Source organism: Haliotis asinina, chromosome 2 (genome assembly GCF_037392515.1).
Source record: "Haliotis asinina isolate JCU_RB_2024 chromosome 2, JCU_Hal_asi_v2, whole genome shotgun sequence".
Lineage (NCBI taxonomy): Eukaryota > Metazoa > Mollusca > Gastropoda > Lepetellida > Haliotidae > Haliotis > Haliotis asinina.
The window spans coordinates 41448461-41466947 of record NC_090281.1 but is presented as its reverse complement, the minus strand read 5'-3'; the positions used below and the strand labels follow the sequence as shown (position 1 = coordinate 41466947).

At 37.5% G+C, this 18487-nt stretch overlaps 1 protein-coding gene across 2 annotated transcripts in view; it reads right to left on the bottom strand.

Moving 5' to 3' along the window:
- The window catches only part of LOC137273712 (nuclear receptor subfamily 5 group A member 2-like), a 225745-nt gene that overhangs the window by 146755 nt on the left and 60503 nt on the right, over positions 1-18487 (bottom strand). For both annotated transcript variants that reach the window (XM_067806514.1, XM_067806515.1), the window contains exon 2: positions 13334-13462. In XM_067806514.1, the coding sequence (XP_067662615.1) occupies positions 13334-13462 (129 nt within the window). The remainder of the gene's footprint in view (positions 1-13333; positions 13463-18487) is intronic.

Below are 18487 nucleotides of genomic sequence, written 5' to 3'. Positions count from 1 at the left end.
GCTGATTATTTCAAGTGTTGGGAAATGCAGATATTTCAGAATATATTTGATCATGAATGTAGACTAGTGATTTAGAAGCCAGTTTTGTTACTTGATATGCACTCTTTGTATTAAAAAAAAAAATTAAATTATTTAAAATAGTTTAAGTAATCAGGTGAAAAATTATCTGAAACAAGTTATATATACTTAACATTTTGAGCAATTATTTTTTTTAAACAACAAAGCTTCAATATTCGCTTTAGACTCTTTGAAATGGAAAGACTGTGATTAAATGTTGCTGGTTACAATGTTTTACACATTTCCACTGGACAATTCTGAGGAAATGGTCGTAATCATGCAAATGTTGAAAAACAAAGATGAAGTTCTGCTCGATGATTATATTCCTGAGCCAAAGTGTTCACTCTTCACACTGAAGACTTGGGTTTGATTCGTCACATGAGAACAATGTATGTAGCCCTTCTCTTGGGTTCCTTGTCTTGGTATTGCTGGACCTCAACTCACTCAGTCATTAACCATTCTTAAACCAATGTGGGCATCTTCTGTGATGTTACCACTGCTCTTCCTGAAGGTTCTTCCATCCTGTTTCTTCTGAGATTAATTGTGATGCCCCATGTACAACTTCCAGGTAGATGATTATAGGCCCTGTTGTAAATTCTCTTTTGGTTGTGACTCTCATTGTCTACTTACAAAACATATAGTCTGAAGGGATTACACTTTCTGAAATTGTATATTACAATCTACTGCATGAAATGGTGTTCCTGAATAAGTTCATTTTCCTGGATACAGACTGATTGACATCCAAGCTGTAGTAAAGATAGAACAAGTATATATGGATGACAGCTTCTTTAATTCTAGAGCACAATGTTTGGATACAGGTTCTTGTGTTGTTTTTAAATAATTAATCAGAATTTTCTCCTGAAGATTTGAATAAAAAGGAAATCCCATCCAAATCTAGTTTTCTGTTTGTGTCCTCTTTGCTGCTTGATATTTAATGTATGTTACATCTATTGGTGATGAATTTATATGTTGCCTGCCAGCTTGCATGGCATCGTCAGATTATGTGACTTGTGTTGCAGGAAAAGGCTGAAAGGGCTCTTCAGGAAGTCTTCATGAACAGTTCAGGGGGTCTTCATGAACTCTTCAGGAAGTATCTTCATGAACTCTTCAGGAAGTGTCTTCATGAACTCTTCAGGAAGTCTTCATGAAGTAGATGTCTCATTTAATTTTCAAGAATTCTTCATGAACTCTTCATGAAGTATCTTCATGAACTCTTCATGAAGTATCTTCATGAACTCTTCATGAAGTAGATGTCTCATTTAATGTTCATGAATTCTTCATAAAGTTTTCATGAACTCTTCATGAAGAAACTTCATGAAGTCTTCATGAAGAATTCATGAAGAATTCATGATCTTTTCGACAGGGTGGGTTTGATTCATCACATGAGTACAATCTATGTAGCCCTAATCTCTTGGGTTCCTTGTCGTGGTATTGCTGGACCTCAACTCACTCAGTCACTAACCATTCTTAAACCAATGTGGGCATCTTCTGTGATGTTACCACTGCTCTTCCTGAAGGTTCTTCCATCCTGTTTCTTCTGAGATTAATTGTGATGCCCCATTAAATACTTCCAGGTAGATGATAGGCCCTGTTGTAAATTCTCTGTTAGTTGTGACTCTCATTGTCTACTTACAAAACATATAGTCTGAAGGGATTACATTTTCTGAAATTGTATATTACAATCTACTGCATGAAATGGTGTTCCTAATTAGTTCATTTTCCTGGATACAGACTGATGGACATCCAAGCTGTAGTTAAGATAGAAGAAGTATATATGGATGACAGCTTCTTTAATTCTAGAGCACAATGTTTGGATACAGGTTCTTGTGTTGTTTTTAATTAATTAATCAGAATTTTCTGCTGAAGATTTGAATAAAAAGGAAATCCCATCCAAATCTAGTTTTCTGTTTGTGTCCTCTTTGCTGCTTGATATTTAATGTATGTTACATCTATTAGTGATGAATTTATATGTTGCCTGCCAGCTTGCATGGCATGGTCAGATTATGTGACTTGTGTTGCAGAAAAAGGCTGAAAAAGCTCTTCAGGAAGTCTTCAAGAACACTTCAGGGGGTCTTCATGAACTCTTCAGGAAATCTTCATGAAGTAGATGTCTCATTTAATGTTCATAATTCTTCATGAACTCTTCATGAACTCTTCATGAAGTATCTTCATGAAGTATCTTCATGAACTCTTCATGAAGTAGATGTCTCATTTAATGTTCATGAAGTTTTCATGAACTCTTCATGAAGAATTCAGGATCTTTTTGACAAGGATTCTACCCAGGAACTTCATGGGTCTCCTAGCTGTAGTAAAGATAGAACAAGTATATATGGATGACAGCTTCTTTAATTCTAGAGCACAATGTTAGGATACAGAATCTAGTGTTGTTTTTAAATAATTAATCAGAATTTTCTGCTGAAGATTTGAATAAAAAGGAAATCCCATCAAAGTCTAGTTTTCTGTTTGTGTCCTCTTTGTTGCTTGATATTTAATTTTATCTATTGGTGATGAACTCTTCAGACGGTCTTCATGAACCCTTCAGGAAGTATCTTCATGAACTCTTCAGGAAGTCTTCATGAAGTAGATGTATCATTTTGTGTTCATGAACTCTTCCTGAAGAAAATTCATGAATTCTTCATGAAGAATTCATGAAGAATTCCTGATTTTTTCGACAGGGATGTAACAGCAAATGACCACTTAAAATACTCGCCAACAATACAAGACATTTGTTATACATTACATGAGGTATCACTGTTTGCGTTGACCCTGGTTTCATCGCTTTACCCAAAGAGTCCCTCCTCTCCCAGTATAGCATTAACCTCACCATCGGCAATACCAAGAACACCAACACAGAACAAGAGCCATCAGAAGATGACATATCCCCCCGGCCCCTACATATTTGAAAGGACAAATCATCTCACAGTTACTTATTGTTTTTAGACTATGTCTGAAAAGTTTCCACGGAATTCATGAAAAATATAAATGCCATATATCTGTAATCAGAAAAAGTCACCATTTCAAGATCTATCTTGTATATCTGCCAAGATCTTTTGAAAGATATGAAATGGTTTTCGAACTGTGTTCATGGAAACCGAGTAAATAATACATCATAAAAACCTGTAAATAGCAAAAGGCACCACTTTGGGGTCTGCCACACATATCTACCAAGTAACACCGACAGATATTTAGAAGTTTTAGCGTTCTGCTCCAGAAACGAAACACACTTCTCACTTTTGAGACAAAGTCTGAATCGTTTCCATGGAACCCGAGAAACTAAGAAATCACAAAAACCTGTAACTAGCAAAGGGCACCATTGCAGCTTCTGATTGGTATATCTACCAAGTTTTGCAGAATTTGAGTTCTGCTCCCGAAATGAAGCACATCCCTCAATTTTGAGAATAAGCCCGAAACACTTCCAAGGAAATCAAGAAAATAATATATCACAAAAACCTGTAAATACCAAAAGGCACCACTTTGGGGCCTGCCACACATATCTACCAAGTTTTGCAAAAAAATATTGAACGGTTTTAGAGTTCTGCTCCAGAAACAAAGCCCGCCCCACCACTAGACTAACACCAAAAAAAATAACGAGAGTCATCAGAAGATGACATATCCCCCCAGCCCCCACATGTTTGAAAGGAATAATAATCTGAGAGTTACTCATTGTTTTTTTAGACTAAGTTTGAATTGTTTCCACGGAATTCATGGAAATTATAAATGCCATATATCTGTAACCAGCAAAGTCACAATGTCAAGATCTGTCTCATATATATGCTAAGATCTGTTGAAAGATATGAAATGGTTTTCAAGTTGTGCTCTGGGAACGAAGCCCACCCATCCATTCTGGAGGTCTGAAGTCATTTCCATGGAAACCAAAAAAATAATAAATCACAAAAACTTTTAAAAACCAAAAGGCACCACTTTGGGGTCTGCCACACATATCTAGAAAGTTTTACTGACAGATATTAAGAAGTTTTTGAGTTCTGCTCTGGAAATGAAACACACCTCTCACTTTTCAGACTAGGTCCAAAATGTTTCCATGGAAACCGAGAAAATACTACATCACAAGATCCTGTACATAGCAAAAGGCACCAGTATAGGTTCAGATTGATATATCTACCAAGTTTTGCAGAAAAATATTGAATGGTTTTTTATTTCTGTTCCGGAAACGAAGCCCATCCCATGCCGGGGGGATAAAAAGGTGACTTGACCGATCCCCCAAATGAGGATCAACTTCCTGTAAAGAAAAAGATAATTGTTGAAGGGGCTAAAACATCACCACTCTGTCCCTCATAAATGGATTTTGAAGCCTCATCATTGTGTTGACCTCCCTGAGCGACTACTTAATCTGCTCAAGTCGTTAATGAGTTGCTGGTCGACCTCTGAGTCTATTCCATTCAGATGGGTAACATTACAGGGGACTCCTTTAGTCTTTTGCTTTTTTGCATGTCCTTAGACCCTTTGAACTTTCTGCTCAATAGGGAGGAGGGTTACCACGCCGCACTCAGCAATATTCCTGCTATCCTGCTGTAAATAATCAAGTCTGGACCAGGCAATCTAGTGATCAACAACATGAGCATCGATCTGTGCAATTGGGAACTGATGACACTGTCAACCAAGTCAGCGAGCCTGACCACCCAATCCCGTTAGCTGCCTGTTACGACTAGCATAGTCGCATTTTATGACAAGCATGGATTGCTGAAGGCCTATTCTACCCCGGGACCTTCATGGGTTAAATTTACATAGACTGTCCAAAACCTTGTCACTGGATGCCCTGCTAGACAAGCTAATTCAAGTGTGCTAAGTTTGTTGGACAGGATCTTTAATTTGAGGTTGAGTTTGTTGATGGCGATGTACGCCTGGACAGCAGAGCGATGGGAGTAAACCAGGTGGAGTCATTCACCAAGTCTACCCATTTGTCAGTCATTTGTGGAGAAGCTTCTGAGAAGTCATTACATTGTGTGTATATGCAGTGTGTGAAACAAAATAACAATTCAACTAACTCCTTTGCCTAGATGAAGTCGACTGGTCTCAAATGTGAAACTGAGGGCTTCCTTTTGCTACCAAAGACCACTAACTTCCCACTCACAATCACCTAAATGTGATTCATAAATAATGTATTAGCATGAAACGTTGACTGAGGAATAAAATTACAGAGACCATCCAACACCTTGCCAGTGGATGCCCTTCCTTGGCATAAACAGCATGCCTTAAAAAAAGACATCATGGCATTGCTTGCTGTTTCTACTGCTGTCTTCGCCATGTCTGTGGCTTTGACACCAATGTTCATCCATGGTACAACCCTGAACATGTCAAAGGCATCATGGAAAATGATGCTTTTCAACTTCTATGGAATAGGCCCACAGCCTCAGAAGAATTTCTGCCAACAAACGTGATCTTGTCCTTTTTGATAAAGCCTATGAAATTATTTATATCACTGAATTTTCTGTCCTTCTGACAGGAGCAGGATTGCCAAGATTCAGTAAAAGCATGGTAAATATGCAAGTGAAATGTCATCCAAACTCACTCTGCTTTATTTCTATCTTAATCTGTCAAACATAATAATAACCAGGATTGTCTCTTGGGCAATTCTGACCATCTTCAGATTTCCCAATAAAACCTCCATGGCTACCATTACGTGAACAGTTTCTATAAAATGCCAGTTGGACCATCCATTAAAGCGTTTTGGAGATTATTGTGGTATTGATTCATTGCTGCTGACACAAACACAAAATTCACTAACTGCAGAAAAGCAAACAGGAAGGCACAGTCAAATAAAAAACAAACTACTGGAAAGATTAGACCCTGACATTTCCAGAATGCTAATTGTTTTGACTGTAGACCTAAGAACAATCAAACCATGGCCTCTTAAAGAATTAATTCTTTCCTTGGCCATGGGAGAATCAAGAAGTGGGCACTGTTGCTAGATTTCACTGGTGCTTCCTTCAGTTATCTCACAGTGAAAAAATGCAACAAACCTAATGACCCTCCTTCTTTGTGGCGTAATTGTGGCGTAATTATTGACTCTTACATAAATATAATGTGAAGCAAAAATGTTTTCCATTCAATTATCCACAGTTTGGTACCCTGAAAATTGACCAACTTCCGAGGGTGATAACTCCACAACTGTTTAAGACATCAACACGCCCTGAGCAGTCTATGTAGTCCAGAGTGTGGCTTTACATGATGATTTGACATTCAGGAGGATGAAATGTTCAAACACTCACACCGTCAAAACTTTTGGAAAAGTGAAAAATAGTAAAGTTTGTCTTTGTGTTATAATAGTTACATCACTATTGATTTTTACATAACCATAATGTGAAGCCAAATGTTTCCTATTCAATTATCTACAGCTTGATATCTTACATGATGAAATCCATCATGTTTTCAGATACTTATAACTTTCTCATGAACCCAATGAAAGCAGGTCTTGGAAAAATTGCCAACCTTAAACCAATAACTCCAGAATTATTCAAGATATCAAGATGCCTTGAACAAACTAAGCATTCCAGGGTATGAGCTTTCCTGCAGCATATCTAACTTGATTGTGCTACATGCCATTCTGGAGAAGATTTTTAAAGACAGGTACCATCAAATCTTTGAAAGACATTTAGAAGTGAAATACATAAGAATAAAGATTTTTATGGATATCAACTTCTTTACTATGAGAACACAACGTTTCCGTGTTAATGCTTACTAGGGAAACAGCAAGACAAGTTAAATTGTTTCATGCATAAATTCTACCTGGCAATACACTGAAAAGCTGACACACAACCTTATCTATGATTATAAATATTTTACATTTATAGGACATATGTCGCATAGACATAATCTATTTTAATAGCCCCTGAAACACATAACAAAATTGCATTACTTTGACTGTTTCATTATCAAGTTAATTGCTACAGATTGGCTTGTGAGTCATATATGTGACTGAAGCATCTTTTCCAGAGCCACAGCATCTATGAAATAGCTTTTAAGAAAATAAGCTGTGCTATAAACAAACAGTTGTCACTAAGTTATAAAAGTGAAGGATGTAGTTTGAGATAAAGTGAAACATCATGACCTGTACACCTCTCTTGTTATCTTGATCTGTAGTTGTTCAAACACCCAAATATTTTCAAGACACCTTGTCCTTGATATGTGTATCCTGGTGTATGAAATATGCAAAATAAGAATGAAAGAAATTGTTTATCAAACAAAATATTCAAGAAAAGTCTGGATAGTCTTTGAAGAAAATCCAGTGAACCATTCTTGAAATACTTTCCTGGCAATCCTAACACGCTGAAATATTTGAAGTGTCGTCGACTGTAGAGCAAGTGGAGAGTGAAAACATGGCCCAACTGACAAAAGCGACATGGATATAGCTGTAGCTAGGTGAATGAGTGGGTGTCACATAAGCACAATGTATCACGAAACACCATTATAAAACTATGGAACCATAATAAGACACAGATAAAACATGTCGTATCCAGCATCAGACAACCTCACGAAATAGGCTCACTAGCTACAGCAATACCAGGACTGCATTGGATTTCAGCCCAGACAGTGAGAAACCAACAGTGACCACATTTTTTCCTAGACCAACACTCCCCAAATGAAAATGATAAACATGAAGCACTCTGTCATTCAGTATCTTGTGTACCCCCTCCTGAAGGTGAAAAACACATGTGCACCTTCTTACCCCTGCGAAACTCAGTTCATGAGTTCATTAAGTCTTCATGAAGTTCATGAAGTGTTCATCAACTTTAGCTTAAATCTTCATGAACTTACTTCATGAAGACATACTTCATGAAGACATCGTTAACTTCATGAAGTAATTTCACACTTTATGAAGTTTTCTTACTATATGAAGTTTTCTTACTTCATGAAGACATATTTCATGAAGACTTCGTCAACTTCATGAAGTTATTTCACACTTCATGAAGTCATATGTTACTTCATGAAGTTTTTGTTCATGAAGTAAGTCTCATCTTATTCACTACAAATTTCCAGAGTAAACTACATTAAAAAGAAAATACAGAATAAATATTACAAGCTACAATACTTTTATTCATGTTAGATAAGTTGTTATGTAAACGATTACAGATGAGGCATAAACATACTTTCAACATATTTAATTAAGTTTAAATTATCTGTAAATCCTATCTCTCGTGGCATTACTAGTGTTTGTCTAGTAAATTTTTGTTGTTGTTTCATAATATATACAACAAACAATGCATGAACGAACGCTAAACGATTCCGTGCCTAACAGGTGTTGTTTTACTAACACAGGGACAGTTCAAGGTAAAACTTACCTTCTTAAAATAGCTGCGTAACCAGTTGGTACTGTGGAAGTTTTCTATTTGTCTTCCGTATTCATATTTACTCCATAAACTAAAGTTTTCCTGTCAAAATGATGTCATTTCTTTGAATTTGTCCCGTGATTGCTCATGATCGGATATGCATGCAGATACTTTACTATCGCAAGAACGTCTTCCGCAAATTTTATAACGAAGCAAAAACATAAAACAGTCAAAAACATTAACAGTCGACTCGGTACTAGAAATAAAAGAAATGTGGAAAAATATTTTGATATCGCCATGCTTCTGACAGCTTTCTTAACCCGCAAGTTTATCTTCTCGTTGAAAACATTTAATGCTCTCGATTTCAGAACACATTCCACTGTCACTCCCTGTCCAGCACGATATGACCCTAAAACTACATCAGTTTAGGCTAATGAAATAAAATTTACGAACGGGGACATGTGCATTATAAACTATTCTTCCAAGTTATGATCGACAACGGAACATGAACTCAGAACATGTCTTTACGGGATCCCCGCCGTTGACAATAATACGACATGCATATTGACAAGTTCTAATTTCGATATTGATACCTAAATATTGTAATTCTTGCCATTAATTGTTCATGAGATGAGAAATTATACACTGTTGGTATGATGAAGTAACTTTCGCGCCAAAACTGCCACGCCCTTCGTTCTTCCGAAATCTATTGCGACCTTAAGAACGGATAACAATAATCATACGGCTTATTTTATGTATAGACGCATTTTATTCGTGATCTAAGGGTTTATATTTACATTTAATTTTTCTTTTCCATCAAAAAATGTCTTTACTTCAAATTTGCAACATTTGATACGGAAAGACACACCACTGTTTCCCGGCATGATGCCATTGCTGCCGTCTTCCAGCGTGAGAGCAAGGCAACTTCGCCAACAGACAACGATTCAGGCCATGAATATCACTAATGAATTTGCGATTCGTGCATTTCATGGATAATACAACGATGGATATGTCAAGAACTGATTCAAGATAAAGGAATCGACCAGATTAACTGCCTATGGATGCATCCCAAGTGGATTTCCATGAGCGGTACACAATTTTGAAATTATTGTGAGTGCCGGAATATGCATATACAAACATAGGTGAAGGGATAAGCAACTCTCTTTGAGGAGAATGACAGAAACATTTTTAAAACATATAGCAGTGTGTCAAGTGTTGTTTTTACACAGTGTATGTCTCTTAGTCTCAAACAGAAAATAAGTAATATGTACTGAATGATAATGTGAACTTTGTGTACGATGGGACTTACACACTGGCATGGGATGCTGGTGATTTAAAATTTTGAGTTGTGTTATCTGAGCACATGCAGATGATGTCAAAGTTCAAGGTGCTAGTTTGGTGTTAAGTTTGTTTGGCTTAGATTATAAACGGCAAAATAAATTCAAATGGAAAGGGAGATACTTGCTATAAGCACTTTCAGGGATGTTTCATTTTCTCTTTGTCGTTTTTGTATTCAGTATAGGAATAATTACCAATTGCAAATTAAAAGTGAATGTGCCACAATGTTTAGTCATTTATTTGAGTTGGAAATAAGTTCAGTTACATGAAGATACGTTTTTCTATTTTATGATGTGCTGATTATTTTAAGGGTTGGGAAATGCAGATATTTCAGAATATATTTGATTATGATAGTAGACTAGTGATTTAGAAGCCAGTTTTATTACTTGATATGGACTCTTAGTATTAAAAAAAATAATTTAAGGTGTAAAATTAAATTATTTAAAATAGTTTAATCAGGTGAAAAATTATCTGAAACAAGTTATATATACTTAACATTTTGAGCAATTATTTTTTTTTAAACAACAAAGCTTCAATATTCGCTTTAGACTCTTTGAAATGGAAAGACTGTGATTAAATGTTGCTGGTTACAATGTTTTACACATTTCCACTGGACAATTCTGAGGAAATGGTCGTAATCATGCAAATGTTGAAAAACAAAGATGAAGTTCTGCTCGATGATTATATTCCTGAGCCAAAGTGTTCACTCTTCACACTGAAGACTTGGGTTTGATTTGTAACATGAGTACAATGTATGTAGCCCTTCTCTTGGGTTCCTTGTCGTGATATTGCTGGAACTCAACTCACTCAGTCACTAACCATTCTTAAACCAATGTGGGCATCTTCTGTGATGTTACCACTGCTCTTCCTGAAGGTTCTTCCATTCCATCCTACTTACAAAACATATAGTCTGAAGGGATTACATTTTCTGAAATTGTATATTACAATCTACTGCATGAAATGGTGTTCCTAATTAGTTCATTTTCCTGGATACAGACTGATGGACATCCAAGCTGTAGTAAAGATAGAACAAGTATATATGGATGACAGCTTCTTTAATTCTAGAGCACAATGTTTGGATACAGGTTCTTGTGTTGTTTTTAATTAATTAATCAGAATTTTCTGCTGAAGATTTGAATAAAAAGGAAATCCCATCCAAATCTAGTTTTCTGTTTGTGTCCTCTTTGCTGCTTGATATTTAATTTATGTTACATCTATTAGTGATGAATTTATATGTTGCCTGCCAGCTTGCATGGCATGGTCAGATTATGTGACTTGTGTTGCAGAAAAAGGCTGAAAAGGCTCTTCAGGAAGTCTTCATGAACACTTCAGGGGGTCTTCAGGAACTCTTCAGGAAATCGCCATTAAGTAGATGTCTCATTTAATGTTCATGAAGTACCTTCATGAACTCTTCATGAAGTACCTTCATGAACTCTTCATGAAGTACCTTCATGAACTCTTCGTGAAGTATCTTCATGAACTCTTCATGAAGTAGATGTCTCATTTAATGTTCATGAATTCTTCATGAAGTTTTCATGAACTCTTCATGAAGAAAATTCATGAAGTCTTCATGAAGAATTCATGATCTTTTCGACAGGGTATCCTCCTCCTTATCAATATCATAGAGAAAGCACGTGAAATTGCATTCCAATCCTCTACTAAAGCCCTGCGGATTCCTGGGAGGTTCACTGGTGGTGGGAGATGTGTGTACACATGTTGACCAAGGTCATCCCAGGCATGCTCAATTGGGCTGAGGTCTGGCAAGCATGCTGGCTACTCAGTCTCTGATACCTGAAGAAGTCCATGACAATCCTGGCCTACAAGGCCTAGCATTGTCATCTTGCAGTAATGAGGGTTGACCATAAAAACTATGCATTGCTTGCATGAATGCTACTGCTATTATGAGGTGCCAGAATCTCATCCTGATAATGCTGCCCCGTAAGATTACCATTGACCATGTGCAATGGAGTATGTCCATTAAGACTTATCCTTACCCAAACCATAAACGACAATGCCAAATCGGTTATGCATGGCAGTTGCATTTAAGATTTGCTCTCCAGTGTGATGATAAGTCCTCTGCCGACCATCATGAAGGACAAACTGAATACACTTCTATCTTTCAGCAATCATCATGTGTACTCCATCCCAAATGTGCCTGCCTGTGACATGGTGTTAGAGGTGGACAAACAGCAAGTCACCCACAGTCACATGGGTGACTTTGAACTTTGACAAATGGTGCTCCAGAATGTCCTTACATTGTTAACACTGAAGTGTTTTGTCTAAAGATCTGTTGTGTAAAGGAATCTGTTATATAATGCAGTGTTAATCATATGTCTATTAAGGACGCCAAGTATCAAAATACATTTTTCAAGTGATACATAATTCTATTAGAATATTTAGAATACACACACTAAGGTTCCACATCCGGTAATTTTATCTTTAGTATACACACACTAAGGTTCCACATCCGGTAATTTAATCTTTAGTATACACACACTAAGGTTCCACATCCGGTAATTTTATCTTTAGTATACACACGCTAAGGCTCCACATCCACTAATTATATCTTCAGTATACACACTAAGGTTCCACATCTGGTAATTTTATCTTTAGTATACACAGACTAAGGTTCCACAGAGAAAGATCACATCATCCTACACTGCAGTTCCACATGGTGCGATTACATCCTCATTTGAAATGTTAGTTCTCACAGTAGTGGCTATTCATGCTTGGTGCAAGAAACAGTTGATGCTGGACTGCATGCCATGACATCAACTCAAATGACTCTCTCAGACAAAAACCTTAACATGAACCTTGGACTGTACTGTGCATGAGATAAAAGATTTTAAAGTAGAGCCCTATCTCAGGAAAGGCATATACCCAGATAAATGACAAAGTCATAGATAATTAGAAAGTTGAACTACAGTTAGTGTGTAACAGTTCCATCACACATGTTTCCATGTCAGTGCAAGGTGAGAACTGTATAGACTTCTGAATGTGAGCCAAATAAACACTGTAAGTCTCTAGTATAAAGACATCTTTGGAGCAAGTCCATGACATGACATGATACATGCAAAACTATATCGCGAAGACACTGAATGTCTTGTTACTGCATGGTGTACACTGACAATCTGCTAAGTTAGCAGTACAAGTCAAAAACAGGGATTTTTATCAGAATATCTCTCCTGAAGACCCATGCTCTGAAAGAGCAGCTTTTATTTTTCTGATCTTTATCTAATATTGTTTCACTGGTTCCATACAATGACCATTCTTTAATTCACCCTGAAATTCCTTAATTCGTCCTGAAATGAACTTGGTGTGTTGACCTTGTCACTATTTATCTTTTCATACAGTGATAACATACTGTCAGTAAAATTACATACCTGGATATCAGTTTGGGGCATTACATGCGCATGTTAGAGGTGTGAGAATTTTTGTGTGAACATGGGATATTTCCTCCGAATTTTCAAAACAACTGTTGAAGTACTACAATGCCTTACTCTCAAAGCACACTGAGAAACACATAATTCTGGAGTGGTAACTTTTTCTATGTAGTAAAGCTATTGTTTGGAAAAGACCCAAATGATCTGGGTTGGTGAATTGTCTATATGATTACAGTTACAGTTTAGAGGAGTCATATTACAGCAACTTACCTTTACAACTCTCACAGGTAAGCAGGCCATAGTGGTAGCCTGACACTTTGTCTCCACACACTGGGCATAGCTCTTCAAACCCACTCTTGATGTCTGGTGGATACTGGGCATCACTGCTTGAGGTGGACGCTGAAACATGGCAGTGTTGGCAGTATGATAACAACAGGACACTTTTAGACAAAATATAGCAATACTAGTGATTATGCAGGTACATTTGAGCTGTATTAATGTACTCCTGCACACTATCTAAAACAGTGCCATGGTAAACAAGCTGGTGGGCAAATGTTGTCCACAGATTTCAGGGCTGGCAAAAGGAAAATCTGTTTTCAGCTGAAAACTTAACATTGTGTCATCGAATGGTGGGTTAAGATGACTTACAGAATTGATTAAATTGAAATAAAGCACTGACTCAAATCCACAGACCAGCAGAAAGATGTTATAACTGAGTTTGAAATCAACAAAGATAGTGACAACAATGGTTGCTCTCAGTGGTCACTTCAGTAATTTTACTACTTAAAAAAACTGAAAGATCGTTGGTGTCAAGAAGATTATGAAGGTCCAGGAGATGTTTAAAATGCAAGGATATGCATTTTGAGAGAATTTGGGCATAGTATAGCCTAGAGTGACTCATGCTTTACACATTCACTGCTTTGGTGCTTGCAACTATCAACCAAACTTCCAACCCAAGGTCTCTTCATGTATTCAATGAGCACCTTACTCATAATCATATTAACAGATGACCTTTAAAGTTGTCAGCTATGAGCTCACAGGAAATCTTTAAGACCCTTTTCTAGAAAGCAATGTAAAACTGAGGGCAACCAGTGCACATGTTGCACATAGTTATCAGCGCTGTGATCTTCCTCGCTATTTTACGAGTTTCATACACTAGTAATAAATATTATGTCAAAAAGTTTTGGAACAGTAAAAGTAAATGAAACCAACACTAAATAAACTGATTACAGGGGAATGGTACTTCCACATATAATTTATCACAAAAAAAAAAGTGCCATCTTTGTATAAATTTTAGACCTTCTACCTAAATTTTTGGCACAGCACACAACAAACACAGCATAAAAAATCTCAAAAGATCTTGAAAAGAAACTGCAGAGCTACACTGAAAATTGGATGTGGAAAACCAGAGTCATCAGAAGATGCCATATCCCCAACATATTCGAAAGGACAAATCATATGACAGTTACTAAACGTTTTTTTACATTAAGTTTGAATCATTTCCATGGAATTCATGAAAAACATAAATGCCATATATCTGTAAACAGCAAAAGGCACGACTTCAAGATCTGTCTCATATATCTGCCATGATCTGTTAAAAGATATGAAATGATTTTTTTGAGCTGTGATCTGGAAACGAAGCCCATCCCTCCATTTTGAGACTAAGTCCAAATTGTTTCCATGGAAACCAGAAAAAATAGAAATGCCAAAACTTTGTAAATAGCAAAAGGCACCACTTTGTGGTCTGCCTCATTTATCTGCCAAGTTTTGCTGAAAGATATTAAATAGTTTTCAAGTTGTGCTCTGGAAACGAAGTCCATTCTTCCATTTTGAGATTAAGTCCGAAACGTTTCCATGGAAACCCAGAAAATGATAAATCAAAACAAGAGTCAACAGAAGATGACATATCCCCCCGGCCCCCACATATCTGAAAAGACAAATCTTCTGAAGGTCACTTGATGTTTTTTTTAGACTAAGTTAGAATCATTTTCCATGGAAGTCATGAAAAATATAAATGCCATATCTCTGTTAACAGCAAAAGGCACCACTTCAAGATCTGCCTCATATATATGCCAAGATCTCTGGAAAGATATCAAAAGGTTTTCAAGTTTTGCTCCGGAAACGAAACCCACTGCTCCATATTGAGTCCAAAACGCTTCCATGGAAATCAAGAAATAATAAAGCACAAAAAATGTACATAGCAAAAAGCGCCATTTTAGGTTCTGACTGAAATATTGCAGAAAAATATTAAACGGTTTTCAAGTTCTGCTCCGGAAACGAAGCCCATCCCTCCATTTTGAGAATAAGTCTGAAATATTTCCAGGGAAACCGATAAAATAATAAATCACAAAAACATGAAAATAGCAAAAGGCACCACTTCAGCTTCTGACTGATATATCTACCAAGTTTTGCAGAAAAATACTGAATGGTTTTTGAGTTCTGCTCCGGAAACGAAGCCCATCCCTTCATTTTGTGAGAAAGTCCAAAACGTTTCCATGGAAACCGAGAAAATAACGAAGCCCACCCCATCATTAGACAACAATGAAAAGGTTCCATGGAAAAACAAAGAAAATAAAAATGCCAAAACTCTGTAAACAGCAAAAGCCACAACCATAGGCTGCGAGTGCGGGATAACATTCACCCCAGAGGTGTTTTGGTTTGATTTTCGAGTTCGAGGACATATTAAAGTTAATAAAATGGGTGTTATGTCGTGGAAATCAGGCAGGATGTGTGGGGACATGTATAATTGAGAGGTACGTGTGCATAGTTTTGAATGTCACCGAATTCTTAGCGTACATTTCAGCTTGAAATCGGAACGAGTCTATGTCTGCACGACAATCCAATATGGCAGCTACTGCTCCTTTACTCTATTATTATATATGACGTAAGTGTATATCTATGGCCTATGTTTAACCTACAGTGCGATATCGGGTTCCTGTGGATTTATCTAATGCACAGCTGATGACAATGGACCAGATCATTACATCAGTTTGATAAGCTCATGTGACCTTAAAACCAATCATTTATGAAGTTCACAGTCTAAAATGATATCCCTGACAGACAAAACACAAAAACTGACGTCCGCATTACATGTCAAAGTTCAATATGCAAATTTTAAATACAACTGCGATGGCTGTTGTAACAATGTAATTTCTTTGCTTCCAACAGGGTCATTTAGTAGCATTCCACAAAAGGAAAGACCAGTAACATATGTTCAAGGAACACACAAGAAAAACTGTTTGATAGAGACTTTTGACAGAAAGTCTAGAAAAGCCAACGGTTAAAATTAAGTGCACTTGGGTCATTTTGATTTTATAAAACAAACACCAGAGCTCCAGGTAAGCTTTAGCAAATGTGGGTATCTCTATCTATACCCGGAGTGGGTATTTTGAAAATTTGGTTGGTATTTCGGTTTCCGTTACCCACTGTTTTTTAAATAAGTGGGTATTTTACTTACCGGAACACGTCATTTGGAAACTTTGCAAAACATAAGCCTTGTACGGGCATGTTATGTTAGCATACACCTAATTACAGTATTCCTGGACAGTGCTGTGACTAAGTGACCTATCTGTGAATAACTACCTTGTGAGGATGTTATAACTCAAATGCTGGTAGTCAGTTCTGTTCATACACAGCAGGGAGTTGAGATGATGAGGGGAATGCCAGAAAAATGGCATCTTATTCTCAGGTGACCAACGGATATTTGTAAAGTGCCAGTGAGCAACTGTTTTAGTTGGATATGAGGTGCTACATAAATGCATTTGAGTTAAACATTTCAGAGTATTACTTAAATGTATAACCATTGTTCATGATAAATTGTTGAGTGCTCAAAAATCAACAAACCGTCTTTGAGATGGTTTAAAACAAGGCAGGTATCACCGACTTCGATTGTATTATTCTGGAACTTTACATCATTCTCATGTTTCCTTCTGTTAACCACTGCAGAAACGTTACAGTCCTTGTGTATTGTGATTTAGGTACTCTAGCAGGATGAGACTTGTAATCACTGAAAAGTCTCCCTTTACATCTTCGTTTCCTCAACCAGTGACAAATGGAGGAATGGGGGTTAAATGTACTCACAGGTGGGCCTAACATGCTTATTTTGAGAAGCACATCCAATGTGCTGGCACTAAGAGAAGCCCTTAACTTTGTCTTCAGGCGGTTCTGGGCACTGAAACTTCTCCTACACTCAACGCTTGTGAGTTGCATACAGAGTGCAATGTTGGCGAGTATGGCGCAGTTTGGCACAGCATCTTTATGTGTTGGAACTTTTCCTTACGAAAGATAAAAAATTTTGCTCTTGCTGATAGTACTTGAGTGACCAATATGGCATCAGAGCAATGTCCCCTCACAGAGGGAATAAGTCGGGAGAAGGAGGGCAGCAGTACCTCTCCCAGATGCTCTAGCAAACGTCCTTGCTGCGCTGCAGCAACAGGCAGAGTCCATACAATTTTTGACTGAGATGCTCATTCAAATTTGTGTGAAAAGAACACAGGTTTCTTCCCCTGCCACAGAGGTCAGTGATAAACAAGCTGGGCCAAGCGGTCTTGGAAACGGCGGCTCACTGAAGCGTAAAGCCAGTCGCAGAAGCGATGTCAATTTACTGCTGATAGTGACATGTCAGATGCAGAGGACAATGATCCTTTTGATGATATAGTTGACATGCTGCATGGTGATCATGAATCTGAAAGTGAGAATGAAGTTGATGCAGTCATCTCTGAGTTAAATACTTACTTCAACAATGAAGACAAATTTGGTCCCAAAGTAAACAAAGTTCTGGGCAGGACAACACATGAAGGACTGAGATCCAAGATGAATTTTGAAGGATTAAACCAGACAAAGGATAAATACCCAAAGCCAGAAAACTGTCCTAATTTGACTGTTCTTAGAGTGAACAATCAAGTGTGGAATCCGGTAAAACCCCAAACCAGATCCATAGACTCCAAGCTTCAAAACCTCTTGGCGAAGGCTTTCTATCCTATTTGGAACTCACAGAGGAAGTAATGAATGCTTCTAAAGACAAGAAGCAACAGATCAATTTGAAAACCTTGGCGAAGAAGTCATCTGATTCTTTACGCCTTTTGTCAGCTGTCTTCGTGGAGCTAACAAATCACTGGAAGGACACGTGTAAGCTGGAGCTCAAAGGAGCCTACAAACAGCTATGTGCACATAGCAATCCTGTGATGGACCAGCTTTGGTGGGGACAAGCCAGGCCAGTCACCATGGAAAAAGCCTGAGGTGCAAAGTCGGGTTACATATGACGTGACACTCACCAACATCAGGGCCACAGCGACCAAGATCAGCGTTTCTAGGCCAGAACCATTAGAACAACTTCGAAAGGAGAGTCAGCTACCAAGAGCAGAAAAAGCAGTAGAGTGCTCTCTATCTGTCCCAACTGAAGAGGTGAGAGATCTATGTGACACC